This window comes from Lepus europaeus, chromosome 3, assembly GCF_033115175.1.
Source record: "Lepus europaeus isolate LE1 chromosome 3, mLepTim1.pri, whole genome shotgun sequence".
NCBI classification, from domain to species: domain Eukaryota; kingdom Metazoa; phylum Chordata; class Mammalia; order Lagomorpha; family Leporidae; genus Lepus; species Lepus europaeus.
This window is the reverse complement of record NC_084829.1, coordinates 31,396,149-31,414,645: the sequence shown is the minus strand read 5'-3', so window position 1 is coordinate 31,414,645 and position 18,497 is coordinate 31,396,149. Positions and strand designations below refer to the sequence as shown.

At 59.1% G+C, this 18,497-nt stretch overlaps 1 protein-coding gene across 1 annotated transcript; it reads left to right on the top strand.

Annotated features, from left to right (window-relative positions):
• The first annotated feature begins 13,329 nt into the window (after positions 1 to 13,329).
• On the top strand, positions 13,330 to 17,573 carry CDSN (corneodesmosin). Its single transcript, XM_062187398.1, has 2 exons — positions 13,330 to 13,420; positions 15,306 to 17,573. The coding sequence occupies exons 1-2, from the start codon at positions 13,330 to 13,332 to the stop codon at positions 16,778 to 16,780; spliced, it is 1,566 nt and encodes a 521-aa protein (XP_062043382.1). The 3' UTR covers positions 16,781 to 17,573.
• The last annotated feature ends 924 nt before the right edge of the window (positions 17,574 to 18,497 follow it).

Below are 18,497 nucleotides of genomic sequence, written 5' to 3'. Positions count from 1 at the left end.
TCCCCCAAATGCCAGCGACAATGAGTGCTGGGCCAGGCTGAAGGCACCGGGAACTCCATCCAGATGTGGCAGGGACCCAAGCACGTGAGCCGTCGCCTGCTGCCTCCCGTGGGGCACGTTAGCAGGGAGCTAGAATTGGAAGCAGGGCTGGGACTCCAACCCAAGCACTGTGATGTGGCCTGTGGGAGTCCCACACAGCGGCTTTCACTGTGATGTGGTGCATGGGTGTCCCACGCAGCGGCTTTAGCGACAGGCCCAACGCCAGCTCCAAGCTCCTTCCTTAAAGAAATCCTTTCTGGAGCTACCAAAGGTTGACAGAAAACATAAAGCAGCGCTTTGCACCTTAGTAAGAGATGTACTTTTTAAAAAAAGATTTATTTATTTTGAAAGGGAGAGTTAGAGAGAGGTCTTTCATCTGCTGGCTCACTCCCCAAATGGCTGCAATGGCTGGAGCTGAGCCTGGAGCTTCCTCTGGGTCTCCCATGTGGGTGCAGGGGCCCAAGGACTTGACCCATCTTCCACTGCTTTCCCAGGCCATAGCAGACAGCTGGAAGAGATGCATTTTTATTTTCTTTATTTTTTATTTTTTAAGGATTTATTTATTTACTTGAAAGAGTTACACAGAGAGAGAAGGAGAGGCAGAGAGAGAGAGAGAGCTCTTCCATCTAATGGTTCACTCCCCAGTTGGCTGCAATGGCCAGAACTGTGCCGATCCAAAGCCAGGAGCCAGAAGCTTCTCCAGGTCTCTCATGCGGGTGCAGAGGCCCAAGGACTTGGGCCATCTTCTACTGCTATCCCAGGCCATAGCAGAGAACTGGATCAGAAGTGGAGAAGCCAGGACTCAAACCAGCGCCCATATGGGATGCCGGCACTGCAGGCAGTGGCTTTATCCACTATGCCACAGTGCCAGCCCCACGATGCATTTTTAATAAAAGCTTACTGGGGCTGGCATTGTGGCATAGTGGGTAGAGCCACCAACTGCAATGCTAGCATCCCACATGGCACTGGTTTGTGTTCCAGCTGCCCCATTTCTGCTCCAGCTCCCTGCTAATAGCCTGAGAAATCAGTGGGAGATTGCCCAAATACTTGGGTTTTTGCCACCCATGAGACCCAGAGGAAGCTCCAGGCTCCTGGCTTTAGCCTGGCCCATTGCAGTCATTTGGGGAGTGAACCAGTGGATGGAAGATCTCTCTCTGTCTCTCCCTCTCTCTGACTTTCAAATAAACAGAAATAAATACTTTTTGTGTGTAATTATTGTCGGTATACGTAGTTTTGATTAGTCGTGTCTTGGAATAACTGTGATATAAACTCAGTGCCAGATGATTTTTAACACTTAGAGTCTTATTGTCATTTATTTGAAAGGCAGAGGGCAAGAGAGAGAGAGAAAGAGAAATATCTTCCATTCGCCTGTTCACTCCCCAAACGCCTGCGACAGCTCCAGCTGTGCCAGGCGGAAGCCCAGGAGCCAGGAACAGTCCAGATCTGCATTCGCAGGAATCTGGATTCCAAGGGGAGTAGCCAGGATGGGAACCAGGCGCTTAACTACACGATGTGGGTGTTCCCGGCCGACGCTCAACCAGCTGCCTCGTAGGCGGACGCCTAGTAGCCTGCATTCACCCATTCATTCATTAAGTCGTTAATTACCCCTCAGAAATGTCACCAGTGCCCGTGCCTGGGAGAGTGGGAGGGTCGGCGATGTGGGTTCCACTGGCAGGAAGCTACCGGGAAGCCGGGAGGGACAGCACTCACGTGCGAGGGTCAAACAACAGCATCGCGGAAGGCAAGCCTGCGTATAGCTAGGTAATTACATGAGTAAGCCCCAACGCAACAGCCTTCGCAGCAAAGCCGTGAGCCGGGACTGCGCTGGGCGGCCGCAGAGGGAAGGCCCGGGGCGGGAGCCGCAGCCGCAGCCGGCAGGGAAGGTGCCGCACCTGCCGCCTTCCGCCCCGCCCCGCTGGCTACCACAGGCGCCGGCTTTGGTGGGGCTTTGGTGTCGCGTTTCTCCGCGGGGCGTCTCTCCGCGCAGCCTGCCCCCTGCTCCCGAGGCCTGAGTGGTGGTGGTGTTTAGGGGTGTCTGCATGTCCCCCCGAGACCCTTCCCCTCGTGTCCCGCGGACCCCCAGCGTGCTACCGCCGCCCCCTGCATGGCGCGCCGCCCCGGGGCTGCGGGGAGCCCCGCGTCCTCCGGGACTCTTGCCACTCCGAAGGCCTCCTTCCCGCCCCTCCCTGCCCCCTCGGGCCTCTTCACTTCTCAGTCTCTGTGTAGGGGGGGGGGGGGTTGCTAAGGTGCTGCCGGTGCCCTGCCGATGCAGCTCTAGCCTGATCTGCGTAAGGAGCCCATCTTTACCGCCCTGTCTCAGAAGAGGGAGCAGAGGCTGGGAGAGGCGCCGTGGCGCAGGCAGGGTCACCCAGGTGCTGGTGGCCCACGTGGGATTTGAACTCAGATCTGTGCTGTGCTAACAGCTGATATTCACTGCTTCATTATCTCATTGCTTTATCTTTTTAAAAAAGATTTATTTAGGGGCTGGCGCTGTGGCACAGCAGGTTAAAGCCCTAGCCTGAAGCGCCAGCATCCTATATGGGTGCCAGTTCTAGTCCCGGCTGCTCCTCTTCTGATCCAGCTCTCTGCTGTGGCCTGGGAAAGATGACCCAAGTGCTTGGGCACCTGCACCCACGTGGGAGACCCAGAGGAAGCTCCTGGCTTCAGGTTTGTTTATCCAGTTGAAAGGCAGAGCTAGGGAGAGAGAGAGAGAGAGAGGCAGAGACAAAGAGAGAGAGACAGAGACAGAGAGATCTTCCACCCACTGGTTCACTCCCCTAAATGGATGCAAAGTCGGGAACTGGAACTCCACCCCCTCTCCCAGGTGGGTGGCAGGGGCCATCTTCCGCTGCTTTCCCAGCTCCCTTATCAAGGAGCCGGATCTGAAGTGGAGCAGCCAGGACTCAATTGGGATTGCCAGCATCGCAGGTGGCCACTTAAACATGCCACAGCGCCAGTACAGTCCCTGCTTTTCTGTGTTAAAACATTCTTTTTCATTTTATTTGAAAGACAGAGAGACAGGGAGAGATATCCCTCCACTGACTCATTCCCTAAATGCCCGCCACAGCCAGCGCTGGGCCGGGGCTTCCAACAGAGACCCCGGCCCAGACCTCAGCCTGGGTTTTCCATGTGGGCGGCAGGGGCCCGAGTCCTGGAGCCAGCCTCTGCTGCCTCCCAGGGTGTGCATTAGCAGGAAGCTGGAACTGGAACAGAGCCAGGGCTGGATCTCAGGCACTCCAATGTGGGGTGCAAACATCCTGAACCACTGTGCTGAGTGCTGCCAATCCTCCCCCAGCTCGCTCTTTCTTTCATTCTTTTTTTTTTTTTTTACGATTTATTTATTTATTTGAAAGGCAGAGTTAGAGAGAGAGAGAGAGAGAGAGAGAGTCTTCCATCCGCTGGTTCACTCCCCAAATGACTGCAATGGCCAGAGCTGGGTCGATTTGAAGCCAGGAGCCTGGAGCTTCCTCCAGGTCTTCCACACAGGTGCAGGGACCCTAGGACCTGAGCCATCCTCCACCGCTCTCCCAGGCACATCAGCAGGGAGCTGGATCAGAAGTGGAGCAGCTGGGACCCGAATCGGAGCTCATAGGGGATGCCGGCACCACAGGTGCCCCCAACCCCAGTTCTTTATCTGTGTAACCCTCACATAGAATACAGTGCCCAGGCCTTAAAGGACACTCAAGGCCTGCTTTATGAATGGAATGGCTGAGTGTATTAATGAGTGACAGGTTTGGGCAACAGAGAACAGACTGCGATTGTTGGGCGGCGGGTGTGTAACTTGCAGAAGAGGGAGATGCTGTTGGCCAGGCTGGGGGAATGTTAGGGAAGCTCTTGGCGCCGGGCTTGGAGCTCACATCTGGAATCCTTTCTCCTCTGTTGGAAGCGTGCCTGGGTGGGCACACTGCAGCAGGGAGGTGTGGGCAGGGAAGGGAAGAAACACGCCTGGACCCCTTAGCCCAACCCTCAGCAACCCTCAAGCCAGTGAGATGGCACTCATTGGGAAAGGGAAGAGAAAAAAGTTTTTTTTTTTTTTTAAAGTTTAATTACTTATTTGAAAGGTAGAGTTGGAGAGAGAGAGAGAGGTCTTCCATCACTGGTTCACTCCCCTAATGGCCTCAAGGGCCAGGGCTGGGCCAAGCCAAAGCCAGGAGCCAGGAGCTTCTTCCAGGTCTCCCACATGGAGGCAGGGCCCCAAGCATTTGGACCATCTTCCACTGCTTTCCCAGGCACATTAGCAGGGAGCTGGATTGGAAGTGGAGCAGCTGGGACTCGAACTGCTGCCCATATGGGAAGCTGGTGCTGCAGCTGGAGGTTTAACCTGCTATGCTACAATGCCAGCCCCAAGGGGGGGGGGAAATTCTTAAAGGAGAAAAAAAGTGGGGGAAAGAAACAGCCTGGCGTGGCCAGGGCAGGGGTCGTGTGCTGCCTTGTTCAGCGCTGCTGCACGGCCTTGGTTTCTGTTCTCCCCTTGTAAAGGCCAAGATTCCCGTGCCCTGTTTGTGCACCTGCACTTCGCTCCTGATCCCCGGCCTAGAAGACGTCCCAGTGCACAAGTTATTGACACCGTTTCCCAGATAAGGGAACCACGTGGAGCACCGAGAGAGGTGAACTCCCCCGTGCAAGACAATGACAGATGCCAAAGTCAAGATCAGGTGCAGGATCGCCTGACTCCAGACCAATTGTTCCCAGTTCAGTGCAACAGGTAGGAGAGAGAAGGAGGAGGCATGAGTAATCGGAGATTCTAGAGTCTATTAATAGGCAGGGGATATTGGCATTCCAACGTGCTGTGTTCACGCACTGGGGAGGAGACCAAGTGGAAAGCAACACAGAGAGACCCACTGAGGTCACACAGTGCCCATCCCTTTCCATCCGCCTTGGCTGACCGCACCCGGGAGGGATGGCGGTGGGACATTGTCATAGCTTAAGTCCACATGGAGTCATGAAATAATAGAATAGGATCACAGATTTGTAGAACAACAGCCCGGTCGGTACCTTGCGCATGGTAGATAGCCAAAAAGTGCTTGGCCAGTGAAAGACAGGAGGCCGGAACCGGTGTCACGATGTCGTGTTGTATGGAAGCCAAATTCCCCTGGGGATGCATGGAGCACTGTTGCTGGCCTTCGGGTCGGAGGGTCGTGCGCTGGGTCTGCTTTGCTCTGAAGAGCTCCAGGCAGGGAAGCTCCAACCTTCCATCGCTCCCAAGATCCCCATACCATCAGTCTTTATTGAACACCTACTGTGGGATACAGCAAGCCAGGGACCAACCCAGGAAGCAGTTTCAGTCTCCCTCCCTCTAGCAGCACTGTGTGTGGGGAGGACATCGACAGGTGGATCATGACAACGAAATGTGATAAAATCAGAGAGGTACACCCTGAGGCGGGAGCCTAGGAGAGAAATTCTAACTCCTCTACCAATTTTTTAAAAAGATTTATTTATTTATTTGAGAGGCTGAATGACAGAGAGGCAGAGAGAGAGGTCTTCATCTCCTGGTTTGTTCTCTAAATGGCCATAACAGCTAGAGCTGGGGCAGCCTGAAGCCAGGAACCGGGAATTCCATCCGGGTCTCCCATGTGTGTGGCTGGGGCCTACATACTTGGACCACCTTCCACTGCTTTCCCAGGTGTATCAGCAGGGAGCTGGATTGGAAGTGGAGTAACTGGAACTTGAACCAGCGTTCCAATTCCAATACAGGATGCTGGTGTTTGCACTTAATCTTCTGTGCCACAACATCAGCTCCTCTTCATTTGATTTTTTTTTTTTTTACTTTTTGACAGGCAGAGTGGATAGTGAGAGAGAGAGACAGAGAGAAAGGTCTTCCTTTTTGCCGTTGGTTCACCCTCCAATGGCCGCCGCGGTAGGCGCGCTGCGGCTGGCGCACCGCGCCGATCCGATGGCAGGAGCCAGGTGCTTATCCTGGTCTCCCATGCGGGTGCAGGGCCAAGCACTTGGGCCATCCTCCACTGCACTCCCTGACCACAGCAGAGAGCTGGCCTGCAAGAGGGGCAACTGGGACAGGATCGGTGCCCCAACTGGGACTAGAACCCGGTGTGCCGGTGCCGCAAGGCGGAGGATTATCCTGTTAAGCCACGGCGCGGCCTTCATTTGATATTTAATTCGGTGTCCCTGGGTGCCTGGAACTAGCTCACAAAACTTGTTGAATTACAACCAATTTCATCCCGTAAGGCTTCTCCCCTAAAAGTCTCAAATCTACAGGAATCAGTAGCCTTTCCTTCTGCAGCATAATCTCCACTCCTGTGAGGAGGAAGGCTGGACAGCCTGTTGGTGGAGCATCACCCTGTGGCCCGGATTCTCATTCATACCCCGCCGCCATTGTGTGGCCTTGGGATGCGACTTCCCTGGGATGAGATTTCCTGAATAACGTTAGAACTACACACTGCAGAGAGCCCCAGGCCCTGGTGTGTGGGTGTACCAGGCTCTGCCACCAGAGGGCAGCATAGACGCACCTCGCAGGTGTTTTCCGCGGGCGCGCTCCTTGCGTTGCGTCACTCAGCCCCTCCCAGCCGCTCCCTGGGTCACCGTCAGCCTGCACGAGCGTCCCTTAGTCACCAAGTGACCCCTCTAAGATGAGGCAGGCACGTGAGGTGAGGCAGGGCAGGCTCTGGAGCCCTCAGGAGAACTCAGGCGCAGCTGCCTGGCCAGGTACACAGTCATTACTTAGCCGTTCTGTCCTGGTGACTGGTTTCCTGCCGCGAGCCAGGGCTGCAGAGGTGTGGATGCGGTGTGAGTCAGAGGGACGGGGGCCTGCCCACTCGGGGATCATCTTCTAGTGGGGGGAGTGACCGCTGAGCAGATGCACACGGGTTACCTGTGACAGGGAGTCATGGGGGAGGCAGAGGAAGGAAAACAGAATGATCACTCTGTTACTGTTGTCTCTTACTGTGTGTTCTCAGGGTGGGAGCTGGCACACACTTTAAAAAAACATTTATATAGGAACCAGCGCTGTGGTGTAGTAGGCTAAGCCTCCGCCTGCAGCGCCGGCATCCCATATGGGCACCGGTTCTAGTCCTGGCTGCTCCTCTTCTGAGCCAGCTCTCTGCTATGGTCTGGGAAATCAGTAGAAGATGGCCCAAGTGCTTGGGCCCCTGCACCTGCATAAGAGACCCGGAAGAAGCTCCTGACTTCGGATTGGCCCAGCTCTGGCCGTTGCAGCCATTTGGGGAGTGAACCAGCGGATGGAAGACCCTTCTCTCTCTGCCTCTGCCTCTCTGTAACTCTGCCTTTCAAATAAATAAATAAATAAATAAATATTTAAAAGAAAAACAAAATCTCAGGGTAGAATCTCACCTAGGGATAGAAGGCATCACGCTTAGCTCCCTGGACCTGTGTCTGCCCCACTGAAGTGAGTCCCGTCTCCCAGGGTCCCTGAGAGACTCACAGCCAGGAACTGAACGTTACCCCGGTCACGGGGTCGGGGGAGATGCTCCGGCCTGAGGGTTCAGAGAGCTGAGCAGGACACGAGGCCAACCTTGGCCCCTCTCTCAGGAGTCTGTAGCTCCTGCTCACCTGCGGGATGCAGCATGCGCCAGGCCGGTACCAGGGACTAGAGGGAGCCCCCAGAGACGCTCAACCAGCCCCGAAACAGGAGGGGGGGCCCAGGCTGAGCCCCCCTCAGGGGGCCGGAGCTCCCAAGGCTCGCCGGTGACCAGCATGGCCCGCCTGGGTCAGGGAGGGGGCAATAATAATCTGTAGGAACAGAGGATGAGCGCCGGCTTTTCTCGCACTCGGAGCAGAGAGGAGAGAATATTATTGCACTCAGCTCCGGGCCCGGGAGTGTAACTCTCCCTCAGCTGACTCCCTGCTGCTGTGGGGAAGGAGTGGGGGTGAAGGGACAAGACTGGGTGGGGGGCAGTGTCCCCATCGGGGACTTCTTCCTCCTTTAGGATCCTGTGTCTGAGGACAAGCCTGGCCCTGCGCCCCGCCCTCACTTGGCTGTGTGGCTGTGCCCTCCCCCCCACCCCCCCACCCCCCACCCCCCACTCCCCCACCCCCGCAGGAGCCTGCAGGCCTGCAGAGAGCACGTGAGGTTGGCGCATGCGCAGAGTGGGCAGTGCAGGCCGCCCGGAGGGGAGCTCCCTGGATGGGGAGCAGAGCTGAGCGTGCCCAGAGCACTGGATCTCCCAGAGAGGGGCGGGTGTACGCCTGGGGGGGTGTAGACAGCTCCCCAGGATGCCAGCAGCACGCCTCACTGTGTGTGTGTGTGAGAGGGGAGGCACCTAGCAGAACCCCTGGGTGCTTTTCAAATGCAGAGCGCTGCTCTGGCCATCAGCACCCCAGGGAAGTCCTGGGCTGTGCGTGGAAGTGCCCGCAACCCTCAAAAATAATACAGCAGGAGGAAGAGGAGGGGCTGGGCGGGGGGTGAGGGCGGGCCAGGCGGAGGCGCAGGGCCTCGGTGAGAACCCAGCGCATGCACACCCTGCTCCATCGGACACTCCTGCTGGCCTCCCCAGCGCCTACAGAGGACTACGGGCGGAGGGGTGAAGGGCGCAGACACCAGGGGGGAGGGGGCTGTGCTCCCAGACAGGGCCTGGACGTGGACTTGCCGACCACGCTGCTGGGAACTCACTGAGCCACGTCTGTGCCACGGAGCCCACAGTCAAGGGAAGTGGATTCTGTTCGTTTTCAGCCCTGCAGAGTCTATTCGAGAAGAGGACGAAGGAGCAGGGCCGGGTGGAGAGGGGGGCCTGCCTTGATGCTCTTGTAGAGGTGAGAGGGTGGAGAGGTGGCGGCTCAACTCCGGGGGGCAGTGAGCCGGCCCCGCAGGGCACCTGGGCCATGGGGGAACCTGCCTGGGAACAGATGGGTATGACTCTGCAGGCAGACACGACCCCTTCGTCAGGAGAGGGACTGGGGCCGGGGTGGGGGTGGGAATGGGGACAACACGGGGCTGTCCGCTCCCCTGCAGGGAAACGTCCCCACTGGGAGCAGCCACGGGAAGGAGGGGCGGGTGCTGCTCCCAGGTGAGAGCTGAGTGCACACGGCACGGTGGGTGTGCTGCGGCGGCCAGGACAGAGACGAGGCTCTGCGCGGCCTCCGACCACTGCTCCACCAGCTTCCAGCTTTTCCCCTTCCTACTGTCGTTCACTCCTGGGTCTGCCAAGGCTTCCTCGCAGAGGAGAGAGCTGGGCCAGAGGACCAGTCGGCTGCACAGGGTCAGGGGTCCACCTGGCCTTGGAAGTCCAAATGGCTGGATCTGAGTCTTTTCTAAACTTTTTTTGCTCGGTAGCAGCTGATTTGGACAAATAATTTAAAGTCCACTTCTTCATCTGTGAGATGGGGAGAAAGTGCACTCGGCCTTGTGGGGATTAAACCTGACCGCCAGGGTCCAGTACGCAGCAGTGGGCGGTGTCCAGCCCGAACAGGCAGGCAGTGAATGGGGGCTCTCTTGCCCCGCCTCCTCCTGACCACGCCCTCCTCCCCATACAAAGCCCTTCAGTCCCGCCCTCCAACGCCCAGTGCCTTTTTGCATTTACTCCCTTTCCATCAAATCCAAATAGTGTCAGAGACAGGACAGTCCCGGTCCCAGCAGCCTGCCGTCGGTCCACCTGCTCTCCCTCTGTGTGTGCGTCCCACGCCAGCTCGGTCTTCACGCACCAGCAGCACCGCCAGGGCCCCTGCTCCTGCGCTTCTCCGACATTCCTCCAGGCCCCGGGGAAGTCCTGCCGCCTCCCCAAAGCCAAGTGTCTGCACTGCAGCCTCCTGACCACGTCCACGTCCCCAGCTGGACTGCAGCTCCGCCAGGGGTGTGAGCAGGCGCCCTCCTCTTAGACAGAGAGCAGGGATGCCGAGCCGGCCTAGGACAGCATGTGCTTTCAGCCCGGTTCTCCCTGGGAGGAGGTTGCTCCGAGCCACCCACACTCTCTCATCCATCCCTTGGGCTGGGCCCTCGCGGGCTGGCCAGGGACAGACTCGGTGCTGTGGAATGCAGATCTAACCGCCGGCACTGCTGTCAGTATCGCCCGACTAACCAGCTTCCCAGAGGGCGACCCTGGCCCGGATGGGCACCAGCCAGTGCCCCTCGCCTGTCCTTAGCCCACGAGCTCCAGGCTTGCCCCGTCTGAGCAGAGAGACACGCGGAGTTTAACGGTTGACCTCACACAGGGCGGTGGGCCCTTGGGGTCTCACTGCCCGGGGCCAGGGTTGCCTGGCAGCTCGTGCTCGCGCTCAGTGGTGCGTGCACCCCAGCGAGGCTGTCCTCAGGACGTGGCTGCGGGGTTCATTGACACGTGACCGCGCTGTTTGCTCCGTGCCTACATACACGCCTAGGATGAGGCTGCGGTATGCCTTCGACACAGTAAGAGACAGCAGTAACAGAGCGATCATAATGACAGGGGGACAGAGGTCACTGAAAAGCTTCTGAATTGTTTATTTCTGGCTTTTTCCACCTAATATTTTCAGACCAAGATTGACTGTGGGCAACTGAAACAGTGGAAGCAAAATTGTGGTTGTTGGGGCGCTGGTACTGTGGATAAGGAGGCTTCTGTACTGCAGATAAGGGGGCACCTGTACCGCGGAGTAGGCAGGATTTCAGTAAGAAATGGGGAGAACAGGGGCCGGCGCGTGGCGTAGCAGGTAAAGCCACCACCTACAGTGCTGGCATCCCATTTGGAGTCCCAGCTGCTCCATTTCCCATCTGGCTCCCTGCTAATGGACCTGGGAAAGCAGCAGAAGATGGCCCAAGTGCTTGGGCCCCCACACCTGTGTGGGAGACCCGGAGGAAGCTCCTGGCTCCTGGCTTCAAATCAGCCCATCTCCGACTGCTGCAGCCATTTGGGGAGTGAACCAGCAGATGGAAGACTTCTCACTTTCTCTCTCCCTCTGCCTCTGCCTTTCAAATAAATAAAATATTCTTTTTTAAAAAAGAAAATAAACTGGGGGAGCAGGCTGCAGCTCCAGGGGTCCAGATGCCGGCAGGGCAGAGCAGCCCAGGGTAGGGCGCTGGGGTCGGGGAGGGGAGGGCAGGGCAGAGGGGATGGGAGGAGAGCGGCCCTCTAGTGATGGGAGAACCGTGACCGTGACCGTGGTGGTGTGGGCGGCGCTGGCGGGAGGCCGAGAGAGACTGGGCCTCCTCCAGCCTGGCCGTGCCAGCCCTGGCCGAGGTATGACGACAGCCGGGAGGAATGTGAGAAAGAAAACACACAAACTCTGCCACCGGTGGCTGATGGGAAGTTTGGGCTCGAAAAGAATGACCCACAGTCCCGCTGCACCCTGGCCACGTCCCTGCCCTCTTGGGGTGGCCCTCAAGGATCCTCTCTCCATGCTGTTCCCTGTCCCAGAAGGGAGGGCCCCCTCCTTTCTCCTCAGGCCCTGGCCGGGGCCGGAGAGTCTGGGGAGGGGCAGAAAGAACAGTAGCACTGTCAGTAGCACCCGTGTGTCCTGGGTGAGGCAGGAAGGTTTCTGGAGGTTTCTGGGGTGCGCGGGTTGGAGGCCCAGGAGGGAGGCGGGCCTTGGATAAACCCACCCTGTTTGCCACCCCCAATGGGAGGGTGCAGACAGGGGCCACGCAAGGCTCCCTTTGCAGGGTGCCCATGCCTGGGTGGATGGGGGCCCACACCCTGTCCCATTCAGTGTTCCGGATCAGTCCTGCAGAGGAGCCATTCTGTACCATCTCCCCATTTTCCAGATGGGGAAATTGCCGGAAGCCAGGGGTTAGCTGGGACCCCTGGGTTCCTGATCCTAACACGAGGGTTTCTTGTTTTCCCTATGCATCTACCCTCTTAGGGGCCACCATCCTATCACCCTGTTCTGTGCAGAACTCCCACGACCCCTCTACCTCCCCACTCCAGTTCTGAGAATGGCAGGAGGTCAAGGGTTAGGTGGCTATTGACATTTAAATTAATTAAAAGTAAGTGAAATTAAAACTTCAGTCCCTAGTGGTGGTGTTGGTGGTGGGGTCTTACCAATCCCCACTCCCATTGTTAGGTGGCCCCACGTGGCTGGTGGCCCCTTATCACCCAGAACCGGTGTAGAAGCTTCCGGCCAGCAAGCTGGGCTGCAGCTGGAGGCGGGGCAGGAGGTAGTGAGAGGGATCAGCCAGGGAGACAGCTGCCTTTGTGAGAAGACAGGAAATTCTGGAAAAGAGAGTCTGGGGTGGGGGGGGGGCAGGGGTTGCCCCAGGCAGCTGTCTGGGGGACAGGGACGAAGGCCCGCCCACCTCCCAGGCTCCTCCCTCCGATACCGATCCTTTCATGGCAACACCAACACTGGTGAGCAATTGAGCAATTAACTGGCTGGGGTGCGGCCGGGGCCAGAGCCTAGGGAGGGAAAAGCAATGGAGGAGAAGGTGCCACCTACCCTTCGCAGCTGCCCCCACGGCTCTGGCCTCCATCCTCAGGGACAGGAGCCTACCCAGCCTTCCTTGTTCCTACCCAGAGACCCGCGCTGCCTGCAGCTTCCTGTTCATTCATCCAGGCCAGGGAGCCAGCTAATGGGCCACAGGCCCCACCTTTCCCATTAGCCTTCTTAGCCTCTGTGAGTGGCCGCTGAGTAAGTGAAGCCCAGCTGTGCCGGGGTCCCCGGGTCAGGCCACTCCCCAGGCTGAGCACCCAGCTCCCCTCTTGCTGTCCGTGGAGCCCCACATCCCCTTCCTGGAAGGGCGAGGTTGGGGACCCAGAATGTGAGCACCCAGATGTTGAGTGGGGCAAGTTTCACTCACTGTTGGGACAGGTAGCCAGGTCGCAGGTGTGTGGCAGGTGGTACCTGGACAGCGCAGCAGGGAGACAAGGCCATGGGGGCAGATGTTCAAATCTGAGGAGGGAAGTGGAGCCGAGTCGGGGGCAGGGGGAGGGTCCCGGGGCAGTGGGCACGTCCGGGGGGCTGCAGATGGAGTCGGCCGGGGCAGCCGGAGGAGCTGCCCAGGTGTAGAAGGAGAAGCTGGAATGGCCGCTTCTAGGAACAGAGGCAGGCTGGGGAATGAGGCCGAGCCCGGGGAGGCAGGGAGTGAGGCCGCCAGGCCATGGGCCCCAGAGTGGGCGGCCGTGGGGCAGAGCGCCTGGTTCCAGGTTAGGCAACTGGAGGCAGGCGAGGCGGGCGAGCGGCAGCGTCGCCAGGGCCACGGGGCCCACGCTGCAGCCGGGCTGCTGCTGAGTAGGCAGAGGCTCCTGCTGATTACTTTAGCTGCTCCCGGCCACGCCAACTTCCCCGGGGCACCCACCCCCTCCGCCCCTCCTCCCCTCCCCACGGTGACTCCTGCCCGGAGAATGTCCAGCCCTGGCATAAAGGCCCGGGGTGTCCAGCGCTGCTGTCAGTCAGGAGGCCGCTCGGAGCGCGATGGGCTCCTCTCGGGCACGCCGGATGGGGCGTGTGGGAGGGCGAGGGATGGTGGTGGCCTTGCTACTGGCTTTTGGTCTCCTCCTGCCAGGTAGGCGGCTGCAGGCCGTGTGGGGGAGGGGGAGGAGGGGTGCAGGGAGGGGATCCAAGCCCTGGAGGAAGGGTCCGGGTTTCCTGTGGAGGCAAGGACGGGGCTGCAGGGAACCCGGCTGGGGCAAGGACGGGGCTCCGGGGTCTGCAGTCTGAGCCCCTGGGGCCGCTCCACAGAGCTTCGTCCCCTCGGGCAAGTTCCCTACAGGTTCTGAGCCTCAGTCTCTGGGACTGTGAAATGGGGCACTAACACTGCCTGCCGTCCCGCGCTATGTCTCCAATTGAATCATGAATGGGCACGTGCTTAGAGAATTCCCGAGGGCTATGTAAGTGTTGCTGGCGGCTTTTGTTGTTGTTGTTGGAGGTGCTGGCAGATGGGGACGGGCTCTTTCCCAGCAACAACATTCAGGACCCCTTCAGGGTACCAGACAGGGTTCTCAGCGCTGTGAATACATCAGCACTTGGGGCTATTACAGGGGTGGGAAGCAGAGCTGTCATTCCTACTCTACCCACAAAGACCTTGGGCTTGGAGAGGTTAGAGAACTGCCTGGGAAGCAGCAGAACCCAGTGAAGTCGGGGCTCACACCTGGGCTGCCCCCCTGGGCTGGAGACATAGGCCACCAGGTATTTGCTAAGAAATTGCTGTGGCCTTCCTCATGGAGCCGCGGGCTGGTGGAAAGTGGGTGTGCTTGCTGAACCCGTGCAGAGGTGTGGCAGGGCCTGGGGCGGGGGGTGTTGGCATGAGGTTCGAGTGGAGGAGACAGTGCTGACATCGAGTGGGGATGGGATCTACTTCTGGAGGAGTGTGGCAATGATAACCCGTGACGTCCAGAGCTTCAGGTTTTGTAAGACATCTTCCCAAGCTCACTTTGCCTTCCTGGGAAGGTGAGAGAAAGGCTGGGCAGATTCCTGGTGGCTTGCTAGGATGTGTGGCTCTGTCCACAACCCTCGGCACCCGAAGGGGCTGGGGTGGTCCCAAGAAGCCCGAGAGGAGGAGGAGAAGGAGGGCTGGGCTGAGTGAGCCTGGGCGTGGGAGCGGAGGGTCCCCCTGGAAAGAAGTGGCTCCGCACCTGCACCTGGAAGATGTGAAGGCGGCAGAAGTCAGGCTGGGTGGGTGCGGGCAGGGAGAGGCAGGCTGACAATGGCCAGTGGCCTCTGAGCAGGCTTGTGGGCCAGTGTCTCTGGGCTAGGCTGGCCAGGCAGGGTGAGTCAGGGTGCGGCGTCCTGTTACACTGGTACCGGCAGGTTCTGAAGCAACAGGTGGGTGCCCCCACATCCTGGCTCCCACCCAGCTCCAGGGGCATGGCTGGCGCTGAGACAGGAGCCGGGACTCTCACAAGGAAGCTGACCCCTGACCCCACGTCAGCCCCTCAGCCACCGCAGTCCCTTTCCCTAGCATCTCTCCGCACCCTTCTTCCTTCCCAGCCCTCCCCGGCTTTGCCTTCTGTCCTCCCCTGTGGGGTCCCACAGAAGGGTCTGGGAGTTTTCCTTGGGATGCTGCCCCTCCCTCCCGGAGTTCCAGCCCCGCCCCCCACCCCTCACCCCCGCCCGGGTGGGTTCCTTTCTTTCAGCCCTGCTTGTTCCGGCCCCAGCTTCAGTGCCTTTGATTTCCAGCCCGCGCGCGCCTTTGAAGTCCTCCCACTTTGGAGTGTCAGTTCCTATTTTCCTCATAGATGGTGACCTCCCCATCCCACCGCACCCTGGTCCTGGCCCAGAACAATGACACTGTCCTTACTCTGTCGTCCCAATGTCCTCCAGACACAGCCTTCAGCTCGCTCTCCTTTGTCCACCTCCAACTCTGAAGTCAGAGCCAGGACAATGGGCAGGAAGGTGAGGGAGGAATTCAAAGCTCTCTGATCCTTGCTAACCACAACTCTCCTCCCCAGGAACCTGGGCCAAGAGCATCGCCACCTTCTCAGACCCCTGTAAGGACCCCACGCGGATCACCTCCCCCAACAACCCCTGTCTCCCTGGCAACGGTGGCTCCGGCAGCTTCAGTGGCCACAGTGGCCACAGTGGCTCCAGCAGCTTCAGTAGCCACAGTGGCTCCAGCAGCTCTAGCAGCTTCATTTCCAGTTCCAGTAGCTCCAGTGGCTCCAGTGGCTCCAGTGGTGGCTCCAGTGGCTCCAGTGGCGCCCAGGGTGGTTCTGCAGGCTCTGTGTTATTTAAGCCAGGAACAGGATATTCTCAGGTCAGCTACTCCTCCGGCTCAGGCTCCAGTCTGCAAGGTGCATCCAGTTCTTCCCAATCCAGCAGCATCAGCTCCCAGTCGGGCAGCATCTACTACCAACCAGGGCATGGCTCCGCTCTGCCAACCAACGACGAGGCTTCTCGCACCGTCATGGGCTCGTCCCAGTCCGGAGGGACCTCGAGCAGCTCCAACCTGCGGCCCTGCAGCTCCGACGTCCCCGACTCTCCCTGCAGCGGGGGCCCTGTCGTCTCCCACTCCGGCTCCTACCTCTCCAGCTCCCACTCCGTGTCGGGAGGGAAGAGGCCTGTGGTGGTAGTGGTGGAGCAGCATGGGCCCGGGGGCCCGGGAGTGCTTCAAGGTGCCCCCTGTAGCAATGGCGGCCCTCCAGGAAAGCCCTGCCCCCCCATCACCTCTGTACAGCAGTCTTATGGTGGCTACGAGGTGGTGGGTGGCTCCTCCGATAGTTATCTGGTCCCAGGCATGACCTACAGTGGGGGTAAGATCTACCCTGTGGGCTACTTCACCAAGGACAACCCTGTCAAGGGCTCTCCGGGAGCCCCCTCCTTTGCAGCCGGCCCCCCCATCTCCGAGGGCAAGTACTTCTCCAGCAACCCCATCATCCCCAGTCACAGCTCCTCCAGCTCCAATGTCTACCAGTCCGGTGCGTCCTCAGTGGTGGTGTTCCAGCCGGTGGGCTCTGGTGGGGTCCAGCCCTGTGGGGTCGGCTTCCCAGGCTCCCAGGGGCCCTGCTCCCCACCAGGTTCTAGAACCCAAGTCAGTTCCAGCATTTCCAGCGGCTCCAGCTCATCCTACCATCCCTGCGGTGGGGCCTCCCAGGGGCCCTGCTCCCCACCAGGCACCGGCTCCTTGGGTGGCGGCTCGGGCTCCCAGTCTGGTGGCACCATTGTCCTGCAGCCCTGTGGGAGCAAGTCCAGCTCTCCTGGTTACCCTTGCATTTCTGTCTCCTCCTCTGCATTGAGTGGGGGTCCCGATGGCTCTCCCCAGCCTGATCCCTCCGCCGGAGCCAAGCCCTGCGGCCCCAGAAGCGCTGGAAAAATTCCCTGCCGCTCCATCCGGAACATCCTGGCCCGCGTGAAGCCTCTGGGGCCCCAGCTGGCTGACCCTGAAGTCTTCCTGTCCCAGGAAGAGCCAGTTGACCACAGTCCTTAGACCAGCTTCTGTGCACATGCACACACAGGCACACACACTCCCGTGCGCGTGTGCACACGCACACACACACAGCTTCTCCCACTTGGGAGACATCTGGGGCACAGGGTTAGCTCAGTTTCCACCCTCCCTCCTGAGCACGGCCTCGCTCTCTCTGTTCCCCCATTGTGGCAGACTCTCCCTTATCATCTCTTCTTTCTTCGTCTTCTCGGGATGGGAAACCCCAAAGCCCTTTCCTCGTTCTCTCCCATGGCGCGGATCCCCACCCCACTGCAGGGTCCTCTCCCTGTCAGTCCACATTAGCATCCCCTCTGCCCTTTTCTTGGAGAAGCCCATGGGCTAACCCCACCCATTCAGGTCCTCGAGGGGAAACCCCTGAAACTCCCAGGGTACCCCTGCTGCCTGGATAAGTCATCCCTTCCCCTCCTCCTTTGCCAAATAAAACCAAACCCAAGCCATCATCTGAAGACAATGGTTACTTTTCACTGACTTCTCTTGGCCATCTGGTCAACCAACCTCCCAGGAGGACGCTGGATTCTTGCTCCAAGACCACAGCCATGCTCCATGGTGACACTCGCCACGCCCTCTGAGGTCACTGTTTCCAACACACCCCTCCCTTCCCAAGCTTGGTCTCCATCTCAGCCCCCTCCCTCTCTGGCTGCCGGTTTTCTCAATGCTTCCCTGTGGGCAGAGGCCCCAGAGCATCCTCAGAGGTTGGAGCAGGTTCCCTAGCTCTGGATCCCAGATGGGTGGCTCAATAAACCGAGTGAACTCAATGCAGGCTTTCTTTTTTTTTCTTTTTTTTTTTTTTTTTTTTTGCCTTCTGGGGCCCTGGGTTCCCCTGGGGACCTGGGCGGCGCTCCTATGCTTCTAGAGGTGCCAGGCCCCCCATTTTTGTTTGTCAGTTGGCTCAGTATTGTTCTGCCTCCAGCTGCTCCCACGATGGAGGAAAAGAATAAATACTTGTTGAAATGAAAGCAGAGGTTGCCTGGTCTCTCATGCCCTTCCTTCCCCTTCTCCCTCTCACTGCTCCAGGAAGTGCATTCTCTCTCCTCTGCCTCGCTCACCAGGGGTCTCCCTTCCCCTTGCATGAAGCCTCATCACACCCTCCCCGTTCCCCCACCACCACCACAGGCACCTTGCCCTTGACCATCCCCGTCCCTCACCTGCCAGACACCATCCTCTCTGCCGGTTTTCTGGGTTTCGGGAACATCTGGAAGCCTGGGAAGGCCGGGCCACAACAGCCCAGACAGGATTCCTGGTGCCTGAGTAGGCGCCCCGGTGGGCGTTGTGCTGGGAGCTGGGGGTGGAGAGAGTGAAAGAGAGGACAGGAGCGGGCAGGGAGCTCAGTGAAGCCCGGTGACTCACCGGCCTTAGGACAAGGTCCCGGCCCCTAGCAGCACTGTTGGCTTAACAGTGTCCTCTCCACCTCCATGCTTGGCTGTCACGGCTGGGTTTCGGGGTGAGAGCCGTGGCTCTCGGGTGAGAGGTGAGAGGGTGGCACTTCCCAGGGGAGGCGGGGTGTGGCCTCCGCGGAGGAGAGAACAGGTGCAGAGTGCGGTGGAGACCAAGGACAAGCTCCTACCCCAGGGGGCCGACGGGGATGTGCCTGTCTCTGTAGGGAGCGCCTTTCCCCAAGCTCAGGCCACCTCTCGGCGCCTCTGCCTCAGGATCCACCCCATGCCCCCCTACGCAGACAGCGGTCGCTGGCTCCGAATTC

Bases quoted from the DNA above. Each gene is read 5' to 3' on its own strand.
- CDSN (XM_062187398.1), top strand. From the start codon at position 13,330: ATGGGCTCCTCTCGGGCACGCCGGATGGGGCGTGTGGGAGGGCGAGGG. The intron at 13,421-15,305 runs GTAGGCGGCTGC...TCTCCTCCCCAG, and splicing joins TTTTGGTCTCCTCCTGCCAG to GAACCTGGGCCAAGAGCATC.